Consider the following 25928-nt stretch of genomic DNA (forward strand, 5'->3'; position numbering starts at 1 on the left):
GGGGGGGTGCAATTTGGAGAACTAGCGTGACTTTTGGATTTTGGATACCAAGTGGACAAAAATACCCAAAAGTGGACGAAAGTGACAAAAATGGAAAAAACATGAACAGGAGTAGACAAAAGTGGACATAGTGGATAAAAAAGAAGTAGCAACTAGCCTTTGAAGAAAACAGACATCATTTCACTAACATTTTTAAATTCCAAGATATACAGCATGAGCGATAAATATGAGTTCTAACACAGTTTTAGATGTTTGGTGATCTAACAACCATGTCTTCTTTTTATTTCGACACATTCATAGAGGATGTCAAAAACATATTTTTTTTTTATTTTATACATTTTCACAATGCCTGCCTTTGTTGGCGATGGCCTTCTTATAATGAGTAATGATGGAGGCACAAACGGCACGCACGGTTTTCTCTTAAATGGCATCCCATTTCTTAATCAGGGAATGCTTCAGGACTTCGATACTGCGGTAAAGCTTCTTGTAAGCAATGTCCTCAAGAATGAGCCAAATAGAAAAGTCTGTTCGATGGAGGTTGGGCAGCTGGGAGGTCGCTTCTCCTTCCTCCGGAAACTGACAAAAATATTTTAGCTGAAGTCTTGAACAAGCTTAGTTAGAGATCCATCTTCATAAACAAGGACGAATCGGAGAAAGTCTTCAAAAGTCATGGAACGACCTTGTCCTCCACCATTGACTTGTAGTGCCATCTGTTGATCTTGACACTCATGTCGACGAAGATCATGGGCGTCTTCTTGCCATGGAACAATGCGTTGGTCCACACCGTGATGCTGGACGGTTTGTTTCCAAAAGACGGAAAGGTACTGGAGCGGGATGGATTCGATATTAGAGCCCAAGACACGGTCATTTTGGCTGTTGAAGTGAGGTTTCACGGTGAATATTTTCTCATCGGTCCAAGAGATTGGGTTGGTCATACCAGTTCGCAAGAATTTCAACAAAACCCGACTTCTGGCTAGCCTTTCCTTCGTGGAAGCTACGATTATCAGGTGGGGTCTGCATTTTCAGTAGATCTTGAGCCCAAGATCCTTGTAGACGTCCTCTCCTCTTATTGCTGATGTTGGAATGCACAATTTCAAAGAGGAGAGTAGCTGCCGTGGTGGTAGAGCGGCTTCTCTGAAAACCCAATTGGAACTTGGGAAGGAGATACCTATGCTCGGCCAATCCAGAGAAGGGAGCAGCTAAGAGGGTGGATATCATCTTCAAGAAGGGGTTCTCCAGGGCGATAGTCCGATGGTTGTTTGGAATATCCCTGGGCCCTTTCTTAAGGTGCATTTGGCAGTAAAGTCGATCGGACAATCACAAAGCAGCAATTGCTTTAAGATGTGACGGGAGCATTTTGGGGTCAAATTTGATGCAAAGTACAACATTTGAAGTGTTCTATTTTGGCGTCTGCTCAATGGATTTTCATCAAGTTGTGATTGAGAACGTAGCTAAGAATGCCAACAGCATCTATTCATTGTGTTTTCAAAAGAAGTACATTTTTTATAAGTTTTCAGTCAATTGACATTCCAATCAGAGCTACTTTCAATCAGTTTTTTTCTTCTTCCAAAAGTTGATCCTTGTGTTGTTTTTACCCAGAAAAATGCAAGTACAAGTCTGGTCATTTGAACAAGCTCCTAGTACATGTTGAGGGCACTGCCATGCACACAAGTGATTGATATTCATGGGGATAAAGGCTTTGGTCGTTTATTTCATAGAGATAAATAGTCTTTGAAATAAATATTGGAGGAGATCAGACTCTTATTCATAAGAAGGCTGGGGATAAGCGGGCTTGTAGGCGGGCTTGTAGGTGGGCTTGTAGGGTTGGTACTTGGCTCATACTTGGGTTTGTAGGACTCGTACTTGGGCTCTCCCTCGTATTGGACATCAGCCACATAACCGCCATACCCATCAACAGTGTAGGTGACCTTCTGTGTGCGGCCGTCGGGGAGGAGCACGTTGTATCCACCATTGGTGTTGTATCCCTCACGAGCCTCATTGGCATCAAAGTTCAAACCGGCATATTCATCCTTGACCTCATAGTTGTATTGGTAGGAAGCGGGCTCTTCCTTGTAGGAAGGCTGCTTGTAGCTGGGCTCGTAGCTGGGTTTGTAGCTAGGCTGGTATCTGGGCTCATAACGGGGAGCGTTGTCGGCGGCGGCAAGGGCAACAAGGCCAAGGGTGGCAATGAAGGTCTATGAACAGAAAAGGAGAGATGAAGAGAGACTGTTAATTATGCATTGATTGATTGATCAATTGTCATTGGTGATTGGTTGGTTGGCATAAGTTCGTAATTTGTACCTTCATGTTGTTGGATTGGTTGAGAATGATCAACTGATGCTCCTCTCATTTTGTCCATCCCATTTATAGTGCTCAACTTGGGAGGGATCTTTCTTGGGCGCTCTAACAGGCAGGCGGGCAGACAGGCCCTTATTCTGAACGGAAGAGGAACAGTTTGATACTTCTTGTACTCACTCACTGATCAAGCTTGATCAAGCTTGGGGAGGAAACTGCTTCAGGATTTCGTTTTAGTGTAGCAATTGTCTCGGACTGTGAAAAAGACGCACATGGATTGGCAACTGAGTGTTGGGGTCACTTAAGATGAAATGCTCATTGCTCCATTATGGAGATGATCAACATGACATCATGGTCAAGGAGGGCCTGAACGTGGTCTCCTCCTTCTTCCGCCAGGCACCATTTTGTGGACCTTGCCCAAGTTTCAGATCTTCTCTTATCTACCTCCATAATCAATCTAAAGCTAGCATAGTTAATGGGGACTAATTGTGAGGTTTCACATCAAACCATGAACACAATGAACGTCAAGTAGCACCACCAACATCATGGAATTAATCATCAGATTGGGACACCCAAAAATATCTCAAAAAGTCGATTCATACCTGTTCTCCTACTTCAAATCAAATTGTTAATGGAATGGATCCGCACAAATTCTTTCATTGAGTGCATTTGCTTGTTTCATGGTTTTTCCTCACAAACTTGAGGATTTCCATTCAGACTGAAACCTTCCTAAGAAATTTAGATGTCATTTTTTTTACTTTAGAGCAATGCAGTTTTTTTTTCATTCCTACATTTAAGTTTGTCTTCCTTGATTTGAAATATTCCAAATAGAGGATTGATTGATTGTTTGAATGTCTGGCAGGTTTTTTGTTCACAACTTTTCAAGACGACGTCTTTAAAGGCTTCAAAAACAAGTTGCATCACGTATTTGTCTTGTTGCGTGCTTTCTCACAGTAGGTAGGTAGGTGGCAAAAACGAAAAATCGCAACCAATGAAGTAGGTCTGAATTTTGAATCTTGGGTTTGGCTGCTTGGCACACTTAGCATAGAAATAAGCCCTCCCAAATGTTATCAATCAGTAGAAAAGAGGCCTTGTGGAGGAAAGATTTGTGCACTGTTTGATTGGCGATTTGCACTTCTGTCACATTTTGTCACTTTTTCGTCATTTTTTTTGACATTTTTTGGTCATTGTTTTGTCACCTTTTGTCACTTTTGTCATTTTTGGCTGGCTTGATGTCTTTGCTTCCGTCGCAACAGAAGAGTAAAAAAGAACCAAAACAAGATTGTCAATGAAAACATTCACTTGAGTTGAGCAGGCTCCTAGCTAGCTAGTCAAATGGAGTGGAAATTTTAGATTCAATTTTCAGAAAGGCAATCTTATTGCACCCATGTCACGGCCTTTGGTAAACATAATCTTGTACCAACCATGTGGCGCAGTTTGGTTCAATACAATCTTTGTAATCTGAGTGCCTTCACAGTGAATTGCCCGCCTTTCATGTTCAAAGTCAACAATAAAATCCTCCTATATCTCATGGGGGTATAACTGAAATGGAGGTAGCCAACAGAGGACGAGATGACAATATGTTCACGTAGAAAAATGGTTTATTTATGCAGATGTTCACTTCATAGAAGAACATGGGATAGCAAGTGGTTTCAGTAATCATAAAGATACTCCACAATAAAACGATGTAAAAAAATGACGTTGAAGAAAATCTTGCCTACATTTGTGCTATTAATTAGAATGAAAAATGGACCCCATAATGCAATTTCGTACTATTTTGCCATTTTGCCTTTTCTCACAAAGCAGTTCAGCCACCACCCACAGATCATAGATGCATATACATAAAGAATGACTTTTTGTGCTTTTTGGATTCGGCACCACAATTCCCTGACATGAAGACGGCAGAATTTCTCAATAGCATCTGGTCACGTTTGCTTGATACATAGGGCATCATGTTCAACATCACAGTCTGGCCGGCGGCATTGCATGATTCTGACCCCAAAAGGAGGGTGCATGCCCCTCACGGTGAATTTTAGCACATGCTTGGTTATTGCACTTTGAAAGGTGCATTTGGCAGTAAAGTCGATCGGACAATCACAAAGCAGCAATTGCTTTAAGATGTGACGGGAGCATTTTGGGGCAAATTTGATGCAAAGTACAACTTTGAAGTGTTTATTTTGGCGTCTGCTAATGGATTTTCATCAAGTTGTGATTGAGAACGTAGCTAAGAATGCCAACAGCATCTTATCATTGTGTTTTCAAAAGAAGTACATTTTTATAAGTTTTCAGTCAATTGACATTCCAATCAGAGCTACTTTCAATCATGTTTTTTCTTCTTCCAAAAGTTGATCCTTGTGTTGTTTTTACCCAGAAAAATGCAAGTACAAGTCTGGTCATTTTGAACAAGCTCCTAGTACATGTTGAGGGCACCTCCATGCACACAGATGATTGATATTCATGGGGATAAAGGCTTTGTTTTTATTTCATAGAGATAAATAGTCTTTGAATAAAATATTGGAGGAGATCAGACTCTTATTCATAAGAAGGCTGGGGATAAGCGGGCTTGTAGGCGGGCTTGTAGGTGGGCTTGTAGGGTTGGTACTTGGGCTCATACTTGGGTTTGTAGGACTCGTACTTGGCTCTCCCTCGTATTGGACATCAGCCACATAACCGCCATACCCATCAACAGTGTAGGTGACCTCTGTGTGCGGCCGTCGGGGAGGAGCACGTTGTATCCACCATTGGTGTTGTATCCCTCACGAGCCTCATTGGCATCAAAGTTCAAACCGGCATATTCATCCTTGACCTCATAGTTGTATTGGTAGGAAGCGGGCTCTTCCTTGTAGGAAGGCTGCTTGTAGCTGGGCTCGTAGCTGGGTTTGTAGCTAGGCTGGTATCTGGGCTCATAACGGGGAGCGTTGTCGGCGGCGGCAAGGGCAACAAGGCCAAGGGTGGCAATGAAGGTCTATGAACAAAGAAAAGGAGAGATGAAGAGAGACTGTTAATTATGCATTGATTGATTGATCAATTGTCATTGTGATTGGTTGTTGGCATAAGTCGTAATTTGTACCTTCATGTTGTTGGATTGGTTGAGAATGATCAACTGATGCTCCTCTCATTTTGTCCATCCCATTTATAGTGCTCAACTTGGGAGGATCTTTCTGGGCGCTCTAACAGGCAGGCGGGCAGGCAGGCCCTTATTCTGAACGGAAGAGGACAGTTTGATACTTCTTGTACTCACTCACTGATCAAGCTTGATCAAGCTTGGGGAGGAAACTGCTTCAGGATTTCGTTTTAGTGTAGCAATTGTCTCGGACTGTGAAAAAAGTACGCACATGGATTGGCAACTGAGTGTTGGGGTCACTTAAGATGAAATGCTCATTGCTCATTATGGAGATGATCAACATGACATCATGGTCAAGGAGGACCTGAACGTGGTCTCCTCCTTCTTCCGCCAGGCACCATTTTGTGGACCTTGCCCAAGTTTCAGATCTTCTCTATCTACCTCCATAATCAATCTAAAGCTAGCATAGTTAATGGGGACTAATTGTGAGGTTTCACATCAAACCATGAACACAATGAACGTCAAGTAGCACCACCAACATCATGGAATTATCATCAGATTGGGACACCCAAAAATATCTCAAAAAGTCGATTCATACCTGTTCTCCTCCTTCAAATCAAATTTTAATGGAATGGATCCGCACAAATTCTTTCATTGAGTGCATTTGCTTGTTTCATGGTTTTTCCTCACAAACTTGAGGATTTCCATTCAGACTGAAACCTTCCTAAGAAATTTAGATGTCATTTTTTTTACTTTAGAGCAATGCAGTTTTTTTTTCATTCCTACAATTTAAGTTTGTCTTCCTTGATTTGGAATATTTCAAATAGAGGATTGATTGAATTTTTTAATATCTGGCAGGGTTGTTGGTCACAACTTTTCAAGACGAGTCTTTAAAGGCTTGTTGGTGGGCTTGGAGGGTTGGTACTTGGGCTTATACGTGGGATTGAACTAAAATGCGTTTGAATCCAAGTTTCAATGTTTTTTCTTAAAAATTATTGTATAGTTCTGGTAGAATGGCAAGATTCCAGTAGCCTTTGGCAAAGCGACTTAAATCGAATCACTCCTTGGGTAACTGAGAGTAATATGGCCCTGAACGGAATGAAATTCCGCTCAATGACATTTGGGTCAACTCCTTTAAATACTCCACTCGTAGATAATGGAGGTAAAGATATGAGGTAGGTCTCACTATGAAAGATTCTAGGTGTAGTCCTCCAAACATAATGGAAAGTTCGATGAGCATATCACAGTTGAAGGTGGGGTAAGAACTTTTCGAATGTGTGGACCGCCACTGCCTACCGTTATCTATTTGGATATATCGATCGTGTAAGTCAGAAGCTAACATCAAGACGCTAAAACTGTACAAGTCGATTGTTCAGCGAATATTGCCTCGCCCACTTGGCTCCATTTTGAGTTCACCAGGTTTGCAAAAAGGTAAATTTCCTCCCATTCCTGAAGTCTTTCACATTTTTAGTAACACATAACAAATTAACACTATAAAACATATGTTTTGCTCTATTTTTCATGTTTTTCTTTCTATATCTTTTCTTGGTCTCTTTCTTTCTTATTCAATTCGACCGATATGATTTCCTACAAGCCTTTCAAATTTCATTTTTGTATGTCTTCCAACTCACGTCTTTCTTTCAAAAAACGCCGATGTGCTTCGAACCATTGTGAGACAAAGGGTCACCGTCTGCTGGGGCCGGATGGTATTCCTATGGTGGTCTTGGAAAAGGCTTGGTGGAGCGGTTGCAAGACCCTGACTCTGCTATACAATAAGTCTATGACATGTGGGATTCGTTCCACGTGAATGGAAAATGGCCAATGTATCCCCTTTCAAAGGAGGCGATACTCGTGTTATCAAGAATTGATCGCCAATTTTCACTTCACTTCATCTGTGCTGCAAAATCATTGGAAACGACTCATAAAAAGATACATCACCGACTATCTTGAGCAAAATCGAGCATGCTTGGAAAGTGCTCAGCACGGATTTAGATCAGGGCGATCTTGCCTAACAAATCTTTAGAACCACATGAACAAGTTTTCAGCGGCAATGGATAATGGGCTGGGCGGTAGACACCGTCTAACTTAGACCTGTCTCATGCCTTTGATCGCGTGAACCATGAAACTTTCTAATGCAAAAAACTTCAATAGGCTGGGGCTTGGGTGGCGTTGGTTCGGAGCTTGGATTTAAGGATTGGCTCTTGGACGAAGTCAAAGGGGTCATTCTAATGGTATGGCACTCACCTTGGTCCAATTATGCTGGGTGTCCCTCAAGGGAGTGTGCTTGGCCCTCTTCTCTATTTACAATTTTTCGTGGGAGATCTAAGGGTTAATAACGATTCAGGACGTCTGTCATTAAATTTTGCAGATGATACAATAAGTTAAGCCGAATCATCAAACGAGAGTTGATCATTTGGCCCTACAAAGCGGATATGATGAGTTTTATGTGTTGGCAAATGATAACTCCATGCTATCAATGCTTCCAAGACAAAGGTGATGCGCTTTTGGCAAAGCTAATGTTCCTTTACTTTACCAAATGACAATATACCGTCATGCAGTGTTGTTCGTAAGACACCAAGGACCTTGGAGTGACCGTTGATTGTGAGCTCAAGTTTTCGGATTCCCCCATTGTTTGGGCCTTTTTTTTTTTTTTCAGGGATTTTGCGGGGGCAGGGTTGAGGGGGGGGGGGGCGAAGGGGTAGGGAGGGGTTTTGTCTTTTGTTGGGAAACACTACGCCGGAAATTTACAAACTAAGGACCTAGGCTTCTCACCCGTCTTCTTTATCCACTATGCAGGCCTCGTTTAGAGTTTCCTGGCTCTCAGATTTGGAATCCCTGCGGGGCATGAAAAAAGACATTTCGCCTCATTGAATCGCGTTCAGAGAAGGGTTTACGCAGATTTCTCTGTACAAAATCTAAGGGTTACTTCCAATCCGGCTGCGGCATCTTGATATGGTTGGCTTGGATACCCGACGCATCGCTTTGATGCGACTCAATGTGAAGGATCTTGAATGGCTGTGATGATCATTTTGAAAGAAATTGATGCCTCGCGTTTCTCGACCATCTGAGGATGATGGAGTCGCCAAAAACAAAGAAGAGCTGAAAGGTCCTTTATACCCGCAAACGGCCACCCTTTGGACTCGCCCTAGAAGGAAAGTTCTTTCTTTGTCGGAGTATTCCAATCTGGAAACTCTCTCTCTTTATGCTCTAGAACAATTTAGGAACCTACGAGTTTTGCGAAATTGTGCCTTAAGAGAATAACAGATGACAGCTAGTGACTGCGTGAAAGAAGCTTGTTACTCTGCTTGTTTCCTCTTCTTATTTCCTCATCTTCTTTTACACATTTTTACCTAATATTGAATAACAAACCAATTACTCTTTATACTCACCCATGGTGATTTGAGTGGTATCCACAATAAACAATAAACGTATGTGTTGTAGCGGCCTCTGTAACATTATTGACTATCTTTTGTCATGTTCTTTTTGATTTGCCCCAGGTCTGAAAACAGCAAGCTTTTGCCTACCCAGAAACCTATTAAAATTACCATAATCATGAAATTGTTTGTATACATTTAAGATGCAACTCAAAGATTATGATTGCCGACATTATCAATTCATGATCAAGTGTCTGAAATAAATTTTCTATTTACCTTAAGTCCAAATATTCACTATGGAAACATCAAAAGAATGAAGGAGCCTCTCGTATTGGGAGAGATAAAAAAGTTGGTTTGTACAGTGTTCAAGAAGGTACGGATGGGTATCAGATATTGTACGGTCTTCAAAGCATCCATGAGCTTGTCCCAAAAGAAGCCAAATTCAAGCTGTACCACATGACCTCGCGGAGATAGGACATATTGATGCCGTTATTTGCGAAAGGCGAATCAGGCATTAGATGTGCCTTGGGCAACTGAGCTGCCCATATGCCAAGGTTCAAGGCTTTTCCCTATTTTACATGGATTGGTCGGTCTCCAAGTGTGTGCTTATGGCCACCTAAAATAGCGAGCTTACTGGCTCATAGTTGACTCCTGAAAAATGTTTTAGGTTTTATCAAACACAATATTTGCATTTTTTATAATCTAAACTTAAAATGCCAAACGAAATTGCAAAAGTCCGTCAGAGTTTTTTGCGTTCTTTTTTATAGTGTTTGCAAATAACAAATACACCAAAAAGGGCTTTTAGAACTGTTTAATCCAGTTTGCAAAGGCTAGATTGAAAAACCCCAATACCCTTAGTTTTTGCCAAAAAAACAGGTTCTCGGTTCAGTTCCAAACACCGTCTGCGACCTTTTATTCAAGGGCGGTTCGCGTGTAGTGTTTGAACTTTCAAAACTGAACACTGGGTTGTCATATTTGACACTTTTATTCACAAACTTGTACACATACGCACACATGTCAGCGGCAAATAAAGGGTCTCTTAAATAGTTACATTAATGCTGCCTTTTCATAATCTACCACTCATTGCGTGGGTAGGACTGGCAAGAATTGACCCAAAATTTATGAAACGTTGATCGCATTGGCCGTTGGCTCAACTTTATTTGGCCATTGATTTCACTTATATTTTTTTACACCCACATAATCTTCATTGCACAAAATTGCAAGTATAATTCGAACTATTGCTTTTTGTAACACTTTGCATTGTTCTCTTTTTCACTAAAGAGATCGTTGTTATTGGGCTTGAATGTCCCTATGTCTTTGTATTGAATACATTAATAAGTTTCATGAATTAAGAGCTTGTAACTTTGTCAATAATATCTGGGCGAGTTCTTGGTCAGATTCTTGAAACAGATTCCAGGCCGTCACTTCTTAAGCAAATGACGAAATTCTTATTCCCTATTTAGCCTATGCTATTGAGGTACTGTATTAGCACAATTCACTTACAGTTTAATACCGTTGTATGGGAAATACAAAACCAGTGCATGTGAATTCACGCTACTCACTGCCACCTTGAGTGGTCTTGCGGCCCTCATTGTACATTTTCCCATTTTATTTCCCAAGCCATAGTTTTGTCTCGTTCAATAAAACAGGACATTTATAATATTTGTCCATTTTCTTTAAGATTTCTTTAAATCGAAAAGTAGCAAAAATGTCACCCCCAAAAACTTACGAAAGATATAAAATTTCGTTTTATTTCCACTTAAGTGCCAAAAGCATACACTACCTTATCATGTTGTTAAAATATTTGGACGATGCCTGTTGACAGTTTAATTTTCCAAATTGTCACTTTTTGCAATTAAACTAATTTCTACATACTAGTGATGTTTTCATTCTCAACGTTAATATGACTTTTGTCAAAATTCAAGATAAACTTGATTAAAGTTGCGATTGACAAGCTATGGTATCACAATTGTGAAATTATTAGCTTTAAGCAAGTTTTAAGATATATTGCAAATTATAATCGAGTTTTTCTACCTGCTTCAAAAAGTTCAAATATGTTCATTTATATTTCGACAAATAAATTGCCTGATTATATTTCTTGGGAATGCTTTAAGATATAATCGGGAAGCCATTTTGTAATTCAAATTTGATGAAAATGCAATCTTGTGAAAGCGAGATATCTTTAGCGTTTTGCTAAACGGTTTTGTATAAAATTTTTAGTTGGAAACGTTAACTAAGGTTACTCCCAAAATCTATTTGATTTTAGGTTTTGAAAGTATTATCTCATTCGTTAGGTTTTTGATTGGCATGAACATTCTAATTTGAGCTTTAAAATCCAAGATGCATTTTTTTACAAAATGCTTCCTTTTGTTTTCAAAAAACAACGAAAAAATCGTCATTTTAGAAGTCTTGACATTTGCCACAAAAACTTTATCAGTATTGTTACCTCCGTGCATTTGGAAAATGGATGATGCAGAAATGTAACCAGTTGAAAAGAGGGACATGGGCTCCATTCGCGCAGCACTTGTTCTCTTTGAAATGTAAGGCTATTGAGGAAAGAACTCATATTTGACTTTTCAAAATTGCCTTTTTGAATGAACTGCGACGAATAACAAGCGACTTTACTAAAATTCTAATCTTTATGTGATGCTTTAGCATACCAACAAATGCAAAATTATTGCGGTCAATCCTGGCGGGAATCTGTCGTTGCAGGGTGGCCATTTTATCTTTTATGATACTTTGTCCCACCCTGTCCAAATATTTAAAGCTTAGACAACAAATTCTTTCAGAAAATTTACGTGACACTGATCGTTTTATTTTAGAAAGCAAAATAACAACAGGCTTGAAAACCTTTGCCCATATAGCTGAAAGATTTATCCAAAAGAAAATTTCTAAAGTGCCTTTTTCAAACTTTTTTATATCTCATCTTGGGCTGCGGGGGGCGGGGGGTGTGCAAATTTGGAGAACTAGCGTGACTTTTGGATTTTTGGATACCAAGTGGACAAAAATACCCAAAAGTGGACGAAAGTGACAAAATGGAAAAAACATGAACAGGAGTAGACAAAAGTGGACATAGTGGATAAAAAAGAAAGTAGCAACTAGCCTTGAAGAAAAACAGACATCATTTCACTAACATTTTTAAAATTCCAAGAATATACAGCATGGAGCGAATAAATATGATGTTCTAAACACAGTTTTAGATGTTGGTGATCTAAACAACCATGTCTTCTTTTTATTTCGACACATTCATAAGAGGAATGTCAAAAACATATTTTTTTTTATTTATTAACATTTCACAATGCCTGCCTTTGTTGGCGATGCCTCTTATAATGAGTAATTGATGAGGCACAAACGGCACGCACGGTTCTCTTAAATGGCATCCCATTTCTTAATCAGGGAATGCTTCAGGACTTCGATACTGCGGTAAAGCTTCTTGTAAAGCAATGTCCTCAAGAATGAGCCAAATAGAAAAGTCTTGTTCGATGGAGGTTGGGCAGCTGAGTCGCTTCTCCTTCCTCCGGAAACTGACAAAAATATTTTAGCTGAAGTCTTGAACAAGCTTAGTTAGAGATCCACTCTTTCATAAACAAGGACGAATCGGAGGAAGTCTTCAAAAAGTCATGGAACGGACCTTGTCCTCCACCATTGACTTTGTAGTGCCATCTGTCTGATCTTGACACTCATGTCGACGAAGATCATGGCGTCTTCTTGCCATGGAACAATGCGTTTGGTCCCACACCGTGATGCTGGACGGTTTTTTCCAAAAGACGGAAAGGTACTGGAGCGGGATGGATTCGATATTAGAGCCCAAGACACGGTCATTTTGGCTGTTTGAAGTGAGGTTTCACGGTGAATATTTTCTTCATCGGTCCAGGAGATTGGTTGGTCATACCAGTTCGCAAGAAATTTCAACAAAACCCGACTTCTGGCTAGCCTTTCCTTCGTGGAGCTACGATTATCAGGTGGGGTCTGCATTTTCAGTAGATCTTTGAGCCAAGATCCTTGTAGACGTCTCTCCTCTTATTGCTGATGTTGGAATGCACAATTTCAAAGAGGAGAGTAGCTGCCGTGGTGGTAGAGCGGCTTCTCTGAAAACCCAATTGGAACTTGGGAAGGAGATCCCTATGCTCGGCCAATCCAGAGAAGGAGCAGCTAAGAGGGTGGATATCATCTTCAAGAAGGGGTTCTCCAGGGCGATAGTCGATGGTTGTTTGGAAATCCCTGGGCCCTTTCTTATGGAATGAAGATGATTGCTGACTCCATCCACTTGGGTGGGAAGAAAGAAGAATGGAAGGCAAAGCTGAAGAGTTCTTGGAGGAGTGGCTGGGCTTGGGTCTGGAGAAGTGAAAGTTGGAAGGGAGAGACCCCTGATGTTGATGAGGCTTTGCTCTTCATCTTCTTGAAGGCCACGTCCATCTCGGGATCCGTGAAGGTCTATAAAAGGGATGGTGTTCTTCTAGGCAGCCCTGGACCTCCTCCACTACTGTTTCCAATGTTGATGCAAACAGTCGTTGACAGTGGAGGAGGAATTGACTCACGGGAATTTCCGAGTCTGTACAAGCCAGCCATCCTGGACGAGGCCGATCAAGAGAGCAGGTTCTCCACTTCCAATCTTTGGTGGGCTGACTCGGCGCTCCTAAGAGACTTGTGATATGCAGTTTTCATTAATTTAAGAAAATTTAAGAAAAGCAATCAGAGTTTGAGAGGTAAGCTGGTCTCCTTTTTAAGAGATGGCATACAAATGGGGCGTTTTTTTTTACACTCATTGCTTTTGATGTTGAAACGTTTTTAGACCATTATAAATAGTACCTACGCGTAAAATGCCATTTGCTCATGGAAAGATCTGGATTTGAACGATTTCTTTTTCATTGAGTTTTGTATTTTGTGAATCAATGCCAAAAAGAGGATCGAAAAGCCTTGGCCAAAACGGACTGACATCAAAAAGGTGGGGAAAATGCTTCAAAACTTTGGTTAAAATCCCCACAAAGGGTTATTTATTTTTCATGACTTTGAAAAGCAGCCTTCCTAAAGAGCTGTTTATCCTGGGTCCACTCAAAGGTTTTCAAGTTTATAATGCTTTGCTTTACTGTACAAGCCCAAGCAAAAAGGTGCGTCTTATAATGCCTTCGAAACTCATGCTGACGAATTGGAATAAATTATGACTTTAAGATGTGCGAACTTCGAGCTTTTTTGAAACGCCTTATTTTTACCAAACACAAATTCGTACTCAGAGAGATCCTGTTATAGTCACTTCTGAGCAGTTCTATTTCTAAACAGGAGTAAAATGTGCAACAAAATTATATTTGTTGTTGTTGCTATATTCGGGGCCTTTTTGCTTTAGTGAATAATATTCATGATAAAAATGACAATGATAAAAGAAACAGGAACATTAAAAAAATAAGAATAAATGTGATTGAGCTTTACCCGAGGTTCTGCCCTCAAGCCTTTCGGCTTTGTTTTGAAGGGCAGATATCATATTTAACTTGTATTAGGTGCCCTAATGGAAAAACCATTTATTTTTTCTGATGCCTTTGTTTCCGATCGAATCATTCCGAATGAATAAGCTTCGGGCCTAATAGTTTTAAGGACATTTCAATAAGAACAGAAGAGAGTTAGACGGATTGTGTTCAAATTTTCAAGAGTTGAAAAAATGTCCACTTTTGTCCCAGCCAAAAAACCAGACCATCTTTCACGTATCCAAAAGGTCATACATATTTTGTGCTCATAGTCTGCTTCCTGAGTTCGAAGTTCACTTAATTAACCTGAGTTCAGCTCGTTTATTGCAGCCACCATCTGAGATATTGCATTAGTGGCGCCTCATTGGTGGCTTTGAGTTTTGACCAGACACACATGAAAAGTTCAGGACCGGTCAGACATCTTTTTCCCGTATGTTAAAAACCCATTTTGAGTGGGATTATCAGTACCGTTGCTCTGTGTGTTTTACACAAGGTATTCGCGTCGCCCTCGAAAAGAAGATGTGGACTTCACGTATTTGGGGATTATCTCTCACGTTGCTTGAAATGTCCGCTTAAATAAGTAGACCTTGAGACTTTGATGGCGTTTGTCAATCTGACAAAACCATAAAGAACAGCTTTTGTGTTGGTACGTTCGTAAATGTTGAAATCATAATGAGGAAAATGTAGCATATTTTGTAATGGAAATATCGCAATTAGATATAGAAAAATGTAGTTCATGCTTGTGTTCACATCATTACATACATTGAAATTTTAATTTTATTTTTTTTTTTTAATTTCTATCATTAATATTATTTTATCACGGGTTAAAGTTTACCACCAATAAACCTAACAGTTTGAAGAATTGCAACAAAGTTCTTCATGAGATGTGATGTTATGAATTCGATTTTTTTATTCAATCATTGCATGCAATTAGAATAAAAGTAATAGCACATTTTTCCCCTTTTTTTCTACGCAAGGAGATGCAAAATACAACATTCAAGGGTAATATCACACTGTCTGCTCAAAACATTTAATAAAATTTCAATTGAAAACGTAACTAATAATACTCACAAATCTATCAAGTACGTTATCAAAAATACTATCTTGTTATAGATGTTTAATGGGGTTATATGTTAATTACAGCTACTATTCCCATTGTCTTTTTTCCAAAGTTGGTCCTTGTATTTTTTTATCAAAGAAAAACGATCCTAAAAGTTTTGGCATTTGAACAAGCTCTTTTTGATTGATGTGGTTACCGAGCACTCTTTAATTGTAAAACAAAAAGCTGACTAATAATAACGGTCATGAAGAAACACATTTTTAAAATATGACCTATAGCATTAATGACTCCAAAGCAAATATGGACCAGCAGCAATACTAAAGGTATGCCAATTTAGAATCGAATAATCATTTGTCAAAATAAAACTCTAAAATTTAAAGCAAAAGTTAGATTCAGGGAGTTTTGACAGAAGGATCTATTTTTCTCGAATTAATTCCATTTCATAATCACTGATGCACACCTTTAGCTTGAATATAACATCAACGTATATATCTCCCCAAATTATAGCAGACAGGAGCAATGAATGAGTGTTCAAGGGTTCGGATCCCACCTTCTCAGCGGAACTAAAGACGTGCNACCTTGTATCAAGAAAACTGGGTAGTTGTCGGGTACCATTACGACGTCCTAAAATATTCCCTGTTTCTCGAGCTCTTTCATCCTCCATTTCCTCCGCTTTAGCAATTGTCAGATATAACGTATATGTGTTGATCCTTTGACACCTCTTAAATCAAATCTCAAGTTAATCCTACATTCAACAGCTAAACTGATCTACTTACCCAAGTGTTAACATCCAGACCACACGCCATATCAACGTTAGAATCATTTAGAATCATATCCCCTATCATTATGAAAACGCACAATAAAATAAATAGTCTCCAATATTTGACCTTCTTCGAGTTTTTCTTTCTCGTGAATGAAAGTGCAGACCTTAAGTGAGGTTCACTTTGATGATGTATTAATCAATCTCTTTTCAATCTTTGACGATGAAATAAATTGAAGGTGAATGAGGATGTCAAATCATTCTTAAAATATACTAAAACACAGACCAAGAAGCTTAGAATAAAACACTTAATCCGAATATTTCAAGCAATAATACACCAAGCCTTGGCAAAGTTGGTTACTTCAAGCAATCACTAATTTTACGATTTACCTCGTACAAAATGCAAAAACTTGCCCAACAGATGCACTAAGTCTAAAAGTTCTGAGGTTTGATAAGTTGCCAATTGCAATGATCGAAAACAATGATTTCATTTCAAACTTGAAATTTATTCCTTGCTCATGTACTGCCATCCTTTTAGCCACTGCATTCTTTCTTGTACGGGTATTATTTTCATGTCCATTTGACCATAAAAGACAATGAAACACGACCGTTTACAACCAACATTAATCTCCTCTTCTCATCGGTCATTGGTATATGGGTTGGGATCAAGTCAAGTCCATTCATCTTTCATCGATTCTCATTTTCCATGTCGAAAAAGGGGCTTAAAACTTGTTTTCCAAGTCGGTCTGCAGTTGACACACTTGCATACAAACACAGTTATCATTCCGGGCCATCAACTTCCTCCACAAAAGAAGCCGTGGAGGGTGTAACAATTAATGGCCACAATGGTTTGCTTTCAACGTACATTCCACCACCAAAAACGGGATTAGAGCCGAAACATGGGCGATGTTCGGGAGAGGCAACAAGCATTAATCACCAACTTGATCTGCTTGGAGATAAATTCGACAATATTGGTAGTTTTATAATTTGGTCATCGAATTGCGTTGGCATCCCAAACTGCATTTATCAATTTGATACTTCCGCTTTCAACCAAGACTAATCAAGAAGCAAAACCACTTCCCCCACTTCTTTCGGTCAGTCACCCTCGCGCACGGCATTTCATTTTTGGAGGAAGATCGCAAAGATTGGTCAAACTGAAATGATTGTCGGGACTGCTTTTTACCGCGAATGGTAAATGACGAGTTAACAAAAAGTTTCCGCATTCTGGACATAGGAATGTCCAGGAGCAAAGAAGTCATGAGAATATTGAGTTTGAGTTTCAAAACTGTACCTCGTGCAAAATAGGAATAAAGTACAAACAACCTCCACTGGTCGTTGATTCCTCGGCTTTGAATACGAAGAACAAGTTTGACAACTTTGGGATTGATCTCGTCCGACTTTGGTTTTGTGACGCCCAAAAGTGCGTCGTGCCTTTCTTGGGAGGGGCTCGAACACTGAACACCCTTAATCACGCTTTCTGACCAAAAAAACACGTGAATAACAGGGAGGGTTTGGGGTGTTGCCTCAAAAGGTTGGAAGAGAGAAAAAGCATTGCCAACTATCAAAGCAAATATGTACCAAGGTGACATCATCATTTACTTCTAACATTCTGTACTCAGCAAAACACAACATGAAAGTAAGAGGGTGATAACATATATTCTATGGAAAGTAGCGTATTTCAGTCCATTCTCATTTTGCTTGACCACTTCGTCATTGCCACCATTGGCCTTGTTACCCTTGCCGCTGCCGACAACGCTCCCCGTTATGAGCCCAGATACCAGCCTAGCTACAAACCCAGCTACGAGCCCAGCTATAAGCAGCCTTCCTACAAGGAAGAGCCTGCTTCCTACCAATACAACTATGAGGTCAAGGATGAATATGCCGGTTTGAACTTTGATGCCAATGAGGCTCGTGAGGGGAGTAAGCTAACACGCAATCGGTGGATACAACGTGCTCCTCCCCGACGGCCGCACACAGAAGGTCACCTACACTGTTGATGGGTATGGCGGTTATTGGTGCTGATGTCCAATACGAGGAGAGCCCAAGTACGAGTCCTACAAACCCAAGTATGAGCCCAAGTACCAACCCTACAAGCCCACCTACAAGCCCGCCTACAAGCCCGCTTATCCCCAGCCTTCTTATGAATAAGAGTCTGATCTCCTCCAATATTTATTTCAAAGACTATTATCTCTATGAAATAAACGACCAAAGCCTTTATCCCATGAATATCAATCATCTGTGTGCATGGCGGTGCCCTCAACATGTACTAGGAGCTTGTTCAAATGACCAGACTTGTACTTGCATTTTTCTGGGTAAAAACAACACAAGGATCAACTTTTGGAAGAAAGAAAAACATGATTGAAAGTAGCTCTGATTGGAATGTCAATTGACTGAAAACTTATAAAAAATGTACTTCTTTTTGAAAACACAATGAATAGATCTGTTGGCATTCTAAGCTACGTTCTCAATCACAACTTGATGAAAATCCATTGAGCAGACGCCAAATAAACACTTCAAATGTTGTACTTTGCATCAAATTTGACCCCAAAATGCTCCCGTACCATCTTAAAGCAATTGCTGCTTTGTGATTGTCCGATCGACTTTACTGCCAAATGCACCTTTCAAAGTGCAATAACCAAGCATGTGCTAAAATTCACCGTGAGGGGCATGCACCCTCCTTTTGGGTCAGAATCATGCAATGCCGCCGGCCAGACTGTGATGTTGAACATGATGCCCTATGTATCAAGCAAACGTGACCAGATGCTATTGAGAATTCTGCCGTCTTCATGTCAGGGAATTGTGGTGCCGAATCCAAAAAGCACAAACTTCATCTGTATATGCATCTATGATCTGTGGGTGGTGGCTGAACTGCTTTGTGAGAAAAGGCAAATAGTGGTGTCCCATTTCCTGAAAAGATTACAGCAAATGGCAAAATAGTACGAAATTGCATTATGAGGCTCATTTTTCAGTTCTAATTAATAGCACAAATGTAGGCAAGATTTCTTTCAACGTCATTTTTTTACATCGTTTTATTGTGGAGTATCTTTATGATTACTGAAACCACTTGCTATCCCATGTTCTTCTATGAAGTGAACATCTGCATGAAATAACCATTTTTCTACGTGAACATATTGTCATCTCGTCCTCTGTTGGCTACCTCCATTTCAGTTATACCCCCATGAGATATAGGAGGATTTTTATTGTTGACTTTGAACATGAAAGGCGGGCAATTCACTGTGAAGGCACTCAGATTACAAAGATTGTATGAACCAAACTGTGCCACATGGTTGGGTGCATGATTGACCCGGAAATTCAATTTGTCAGGACCTTTTGCCCTTGACTGTGGATGGAACAGCTTATACGGCTGGCGCGCCATGGGTGGGCACGTTTTGCTTATCCCTGGGAAAGCGCCACAGGAAACGGGGTCATTTATGACGCGGGTCACAAAGGGATCCGGAGAGGAGGCCAACAATTACTTGGAGTATCCTTTATTTCACATGTCTTCCGGTGTATCTGATCGTCCTTGTTTCGCTTCACTCCGGTCCAGGGTGCCCATTTCTCCCCTTCGCCTACAGTGTTACGTCACAATATATAGACTATTTTGAGCTATTTTGCGATCATGCAATTAGACTAAGAAAAACATTTTTTTTGTTATTTTAAATCCGTATTAATTTTTTTCTAATAATTTTGGAGTTGAAAATGATAAAAATTTGACCAGTTTATACCATGTAATTAAATGTCGGATGAATGATATTTTCTGTTCAATTTCCAAGTACGTGCCAATTAAGTGAGCTCCAATGTTCATAAATTAAAAAACGACCTCACACCTCTACATGCGTCTGAATTAATGAAATAGTCTGACGACGTGAAAATCTTCCGCCAAATCAAGAGTCCCTTGGATCGAGTCAATCTACAGGCCGATTTGAATGTCGTTAGTGAATTGGCTTATCGAAACCAAATGCATTTTAATGTCTCGAAATGCATGGTTTGGCTTGTTGGTCGTAAAGCTCTTGATTCGATTTTTGACTACAAGATTACGGAATTTCTCTTCACAGACAGCCGCGTCATGTCGATCTAGGGGTCTTGTTCAACGAAAGGCTCAACTTTAGTAGCCACTGTATTGGAATCACATCAAAAGCCAACAAAGTCATGGGTATGATAAAGAGGCATTTCTTGTCGAGGGACCCTGATCCGTTCATTAATTTGTTCAAAATTTATGTACGACCCTTTCTCGAGTTCTCTTCCCAAATATGGAACCCTCCTAACAGAGAGGACATTCTTCGTATAGAGAAGGTGCAAAGAAAGGCCACCAAGTTGGTGAAAAACTTGTGGCACATTTCTCATCCAGGCAGGTTATCTTTGCCTCTTCTCAGACGTTAGAGGAGAGACGTGTTGTCTTGGACTTGACTTTTACGTTCAAGGTGTGCTCCAGTTGCATCAATGGGGATGCTTCACCGTTCTTCGCTCATGAAGAAACAGATTCGGATAATGACCCGCAAACTAAAAAATAAGCCTCTTTTGGAACCACTGGCCAAATCTTGAACACGGTACCATTCATTTTTTGTGCGTTATGCCCGTGTATGGAACACCTTGCCAGTATCCAACGGACATGCTCGGACAATGGGGGCGTTTAAGAACAGCTTTTCAACTCGAGATACCAATCAAAATTCTTAGCACCCTTTTGGGTCCCATCTGCGATTCTTTCTCCCCTTACCCCCTACTAACCATTACTCTGTTATCATCAATGTGATGTCTGAGTGGTTTAAACAAGAAACAATAAAATAAGCAATCAATATGTAACCAAGAGATTTCAAACTTGCGCTGGGCTTGCCATCCTTTCAAATCGAGAGATACGGTTACTATGATGACTCTCTGCAATAAAATACTTAGTATTCACAAAGTAGAAAATGTGTAGCTGTCCGTCATTACCGCGTGGGCCTTTTAAATTTGCGGCCACTTCGAAGCTTCATAACTCGTTGTTAGTTCGTGAAGGGTGAAAACGGTAATTTTAGGGAAGTAAGCTATACTCCTTGTGAGTTTAGAGTTAAAAAAAAGCGGCTCCAGATCAATTCTCACCGACAGAATCATAGGAAGAACGTCTAGTCTCAATTTGAAGCCAAGCTGAAAAGGAAAAATTTCGACATTTCTGACCTGAAGAATATGCCCCCGCCAAATAATAAGGACCGTTGGAAAAGCTTTGGTTGACAGTTTTCAACAAAGGTATGAACGGTACCTTATCATATATGTATTTAAATGAATTCATGACCTGCGCCCAAATCCTAATATTCAATCAACACACAACGAGATGAAAGGAATATCATGTAGCATGAATGCTGATATAAATTATATTGAAACAATATTGGCTAAGAAAATGAAAAAAGGTTAACTAGTACACATTACTCCGAGACTATACAGGCCTGAGCGTTTAAAATGCAACACTTATATAGATCTGCTCTTTTGCTCGCAATTGTTTTTGAAAAAAAAAAATCAACTTACAAGAGGAGTGTTTTGAGAAGATATTAGAAAATTTGATGCCTTATTTTTTTGCTCTTAACGTAGATAGAGCTCAAAATCTGGAGCAATAAAAAAGCCTTATTCTTGCCTTATATCCGCAAGCGGAAAGACATCCACCGAGATGGTCAAGAATTTAGACTCTGACAGGTTCACTATCTACCTTGTGGTCACTCGGTAAGTCCCTAGGGGCTCGAGATGAGGATTGTTATTGGAAAGATGAGCCACTATCCCAACTTACAGGGCTAAGCAGGCATCGGCCCTAATGGGCAAAAGTGCGACCCCATGCTCTTGGATGAAGGTGAGAGCCTTAATGCCGACACGTTTTTCAAGTTACTAGTTAAGTATGTGTTTCCCTGGGCTCAAACTACCTATGGAGAAGCATGGTCGTGGCAACAAGATGTTGCAAGGTGCCACAATGCAAATGAGGTTCAAAATTTTATGAAGTTGCACACCTCGACCTTTGTTGATAGACTTTCTAGGCCACCACACCGCCCAAGCTGTTAATTGCTCAACTTTGCAATCTTTGGGTATTTGATGGTCAAGTTATTAAATGTCGATTTTAAGACATAAGGCTAACTCAAGACCACCACAAAAGATTTCTGAGCCAGCCTTCATAAAAAAACAATTGCTCCAAGTTCCGGTCTGGGCTGCAGTTGATCATTGTTCATGTATGTGGGCAATATCAAGTTACACGCATTGCTCTAGGTCCAAGTTATTGTTTGTACTCAATAACATACCCTTGTAATACAACATGATTTGCATTATATGCACATTCAAAGAAAAAGCAAAACGTGTTGCATTTTATGCGCACCTCTTGCCGTCTAACCTAAAACGGCTCTTTGTTACATCTGACCCTCCCTATCGTTTCAAACTCATTTAGATCGGTATTCGTCCAAAATCCCTGACCAAACTTATGTTCAGGGGCTTCATCGAATGGCTAATGCCAATTTCTTAGTATGTCAAGTGTTTTGTTACTGTTCGTGACCATTTCCATTGCTCTTAAAAATCAGACATGACAATGTTTACTTTGAATGGTATTCTTGTATTGGTTACACAATCGACATATCTTAGCTACAAAAAAAGATTCAATACAACGATTATAACGGTTGACTCTTGTGACTTTAATCTTGATAAATTTGCATGTTTTTGCCACGTTGCTTATCGCAAAATCAAACAAATTAATCAAGAGCATACTACGCTTTTGGAATTTGCTCAGAAAGGCTGAACATAACATTCAGGCGATGGAAATGCATCCATTTAGAGTCCCTTCCACTTAAGATGATGTCCATTACAAGGTGATAAGTATGTTTTAGGGTATCCAAAAGTAGCTTCAAATGCAACTCCATCATTCAAATTTCCCGCCATATGCAAAAAGGATATCATCCAGTTACCTCTAATTGTTGTTTGTGTTGACTTTGTGATTTGTATGGTGTCTAGATTTGTCGCAAAATAGAAAAACTTGAGGCCATCATAAAACTTTATAAGGAAGGCCACAGTTGCAGGAAGATTGCAAAGACTTTCTTTGGGAGTCATGAAAGTGTCAAAATCAATTATGTCATATACTATTAAAAGGTTCTAACAGTTCAACAGTGTTGAGAACGGGCCCAGGTCGCTGAGGACACCAAAACTAGTAAAAACCACCGGAATGAAAATTTGTTGAAACAGCAAGAGGTCCATTCGACAAATGGCTCGCCAGGCAGGTGTGAACCGGGAAGTTATGCGAAAGGTGGTCAAAGAGGACTTACACATGACTGCCTACCATATGCAAAAGATACAGATCTCGAGTTCAACTGTTATCCAGAAGAGGCTCTCCAGAGCAAGAAAATTCAAGAAGTGGTTTCAAGAGGGCACGGACATTTCTGTGATTTGGCCAGATGAAAAGCTTTTCACTGTTGAAGCTGCTTTCAACAGTCAAATTGATCGGATTTTGGCCAGGAACATTCAGAGTGTTCCTGTGAAAGAGAGAACAATATTCAGGCGGCAAAAACCAGCATCTGTAATGGTGTGGGCTGGTGTAAACGATTGCGGCAAGAAAACCTCTTTGGTCTTCATTCCAGAGGGTATTTAAGTTAACCAGCACATTTACTTGGACATTTTAGCCTCTAAGGTGCTTCCCTGGATTCAGGCACAACAATGGACGGGTTCCTACTGTTTCCAGCAGGATGGTGCACCCTCCCACACAACAAAACTCGTTCAGAGCTGGTGCGAGGACAAATTTGAGCACTTTTGAGACAAGACAATGTGGCCTCCTTCCTCTCCAGATCTCAATGTAATCAACTTTTGTATTTAGTCAATTCTGGAGAGGAAGGTTGGGGTACAGTTGTACAAAAACATTGAAGATCTCAAGGCAGCCTTATTGACAGAATTGGAAAATGTTGACGAGGCAACCATACGTGCTTCTTGTAATGCAGCGCGAAAACGTGTGAAGGCTGTAATTTCTGCCAGAGGTGGATACGTCGAATAAACTTGTAATGTGAATTGTAGCAGGGTATATACTTAATGATTTAACATAACAGAGTCACCTCTGAAATCTCAATAGATGAAGAGTTAAAGCCGTTTCAAAGTGCCCTAAGTCATTGTTGTCACCCTGTACAATATTTGGGTGAAGGCTTTTCATGGGGCAAATGGGCCACGGCTTGCTTCCCTGAATCAATCTCCATAAAGCAACAAAGTGTTTGTGTTTGCACTTACCAAGGAGTGAAGTGGATGACTTAATATTTATTGAGGCCCCGGATCCATTTTGATTGGGTATCTACGGCACAAATGTAACACATCTAACATCCATTCGATGACGAGTAAACTCAAAATAAAACTTGCCTGGGAAACTGAATTGCTGGAAACTTTTTGCATTATTAGAAAAATTTCGGTTGAGTATTTCAATCCCCATAAATGTATTATGAATGTGTTTATTGCGACGTTTTTCATTAGGATACGATTACTTGAAACTGATGATGTTGTATAGGATCTGTGAAATGGAGCTCGATAAAAAAACAGTTAATGTAAATGATGGAAGTTACAATTATCCGCAGATACGTATTCAATTATAATTTCACTACCATTTTATTAGCAAATTGTTAAATATCACCCTGTAAAAGATGCATTTGGGCATCATATTTGACCACGCAATGCTATGATTTCATTTCAGTTGTTCAAATACAGGGTGCACCATACATAGTATCATCTACTTGTTGATTTCAATGGGCTTAATCAAGTAAAACTTATTTCTAATCATTCAGAGAGCTTAAGACCTAAACTTAAAGTTGTAAGGCATAAATCGAAGCACTATATTTCTTAAATAAACCGCCTTTGATGGCCAAGCAGAGCTTGAAATTGGGGACAAAGTTGGGGAAAATCTTCCTTAAGCATCCATTGTCAATGGTGGCCCAGGCCTCATCAACTGAGGCCTTCAGCTTGCCCATATTGTTGTGGATGATGAGACAGGCCTTGGTCTCCACATGCCTCCAGATGTTGTAATTCAGGGGATTCAGGTTGGGCCTTTTTGAGGGCCAAACCAATTTCGAAAAGAATCCTCTGGAGCCCAACCTTTGTTCAAGGTAGACCTGAGCCAAGTTTTTTAAACGCTCGTACCTCTGAGTTAAGGCTTGGACCTTACACAGAATGAGCATTTGCTCACCTCTTTGACCAGTGCAGTATCATACCAGTCAACGTCCAAGCCCCTAACTCCAAGGTACGAGCTTTAAAAAACTGGCCTCTGGACGAGGAGAATGCCCTGGTGGTGGCATGGAGATCATTATTACTATAAACCCAGGTGCGGAAGATGCCAAAACTATTAGCAGTTTTAATGGCGGGCTAACCTTTGTAAAGGTTTGGCCACCTTCCTTTCGCAGTTTTTTTGCATCTTTAAGGGGTTGTGTTGTATATTTTTAAATCTAGACCAGGAATATGCTCGAAATTGGAGGGTAAATTTCTTTCAGTAGTAGCTTGCAAAATATAAGAGGAAAAATAAAAACCTCACATCTTGAGTAACGTTGACAGGTATTTTTTGTATTTTCGATCTCTTAATATTAAAGTATAATATAAATTAATAATTTAATAAATTAAGTTTAATATATTTTATAACATCAATGTTAAAATTTAAGGCACAGAACTATTGTGGGGAAAAACACAACTCTAAATTATAAAAGCTAAGCATGTGCCAAAAATGCAGGATGCATTTCTTGGAAAAAATAATTTTAGTGGGAAAGACACACGGAAGTTTCACCACGCCATTATAATTCTCTTCTGTGCGTCTTTCCCACAACATGCCTTCATAGAGGAGATGGGGATAATTAGTTTCAAAATTCTGAGTTAAAAATTTACGTCAGTTGTTCCAGATTTACTGTAGGTACACGTGTATTATTTCGGTGGCAGTTAATGAGAAAAAATAGCTCCAGTTTTGACCACA

At 39.9% G+C, this 25928-nt stretch overlaps 3 protein-coding genes across 3 annotated transcripts; 1 reads left to right on the top strand and 2 right to left on the bottom strand.

Annotated features, from left to right (window-relative positions):
- Nucleotides 1-1691: 1691 nt before the first annotated feature.
- On the bottom strand, nt 1692-2524 carry LOC131882118 (adhesive plaque matrix protein-like). Its single transcript, XM_059229173.1, has 2 exons — nt 2302-2524; nt 1692-2195 (listed from the first exon to the last, which is right to left on the bottom strand). The coding sequence occupies exons 1-2, from the start codon at nt 2305-2307 to the stop codon at nt 1713-1715; spliced, it is 489 nt and encodes a 162-aa protein (XP_059085156.1). The 5' UTR covers nt 2308-2524; the 3' UTR covers nt 1692-1712.
- Nucleotides 2525-4777: 2253 nt separating this feature from the next.
- On the bottom strand, nt 4778-6197 carry LOC131882158 (uncharacterized). Its single transcript, XM_059229221.1, has 2 exons — nt 5366-6197; nt 4778-5260 (listed from the first exon to the last, which is right to left on the bottom strand). Exons 1-2 carry the CDS (start codon nt 5369-5371, stop codon nt 4904-4906), a joined length of 363 nt encoding a protein of 120 aa, XP_059085204.1. The 5' UTR covers nt 5372-6197; the 3' UTR covers nt 4778-4903.
- Nucleotides 6198-17670: 11473 nt separating this feature from the next.
- On the top strand, nt 17671-18157 carry LOC131881529 (adhesive plaque matrix protein-like). Its single transcript, XM_059228415.1, has 2 exons — nt 17671-17929; nt 18045-18157. The coding sequence occupies exons 1-2, from the start codon at nt 17671-17673 to the stop codon at nt 18155-18157; spliced, it is 372 nt and encodes a 123-aa protein (XP_059084398.1).
- Nucleotides 18158-25928: the final 7771 nt, after the last annotated feature.

Source organism: Tigriopus californicus, chromosome 6 (assembly GCF_007210705.1).
Source record: "Tigriopus californicus strain San Diego chromosome 6, Tcal_SD_v2.1, whole genome shotgun sequence".
NCBI lineage: Eukaryota > Metazoa > Arthropoda > Copepoda > Harpacticoida > Harpacticidae > Tigriopus > Tigriopus californicus.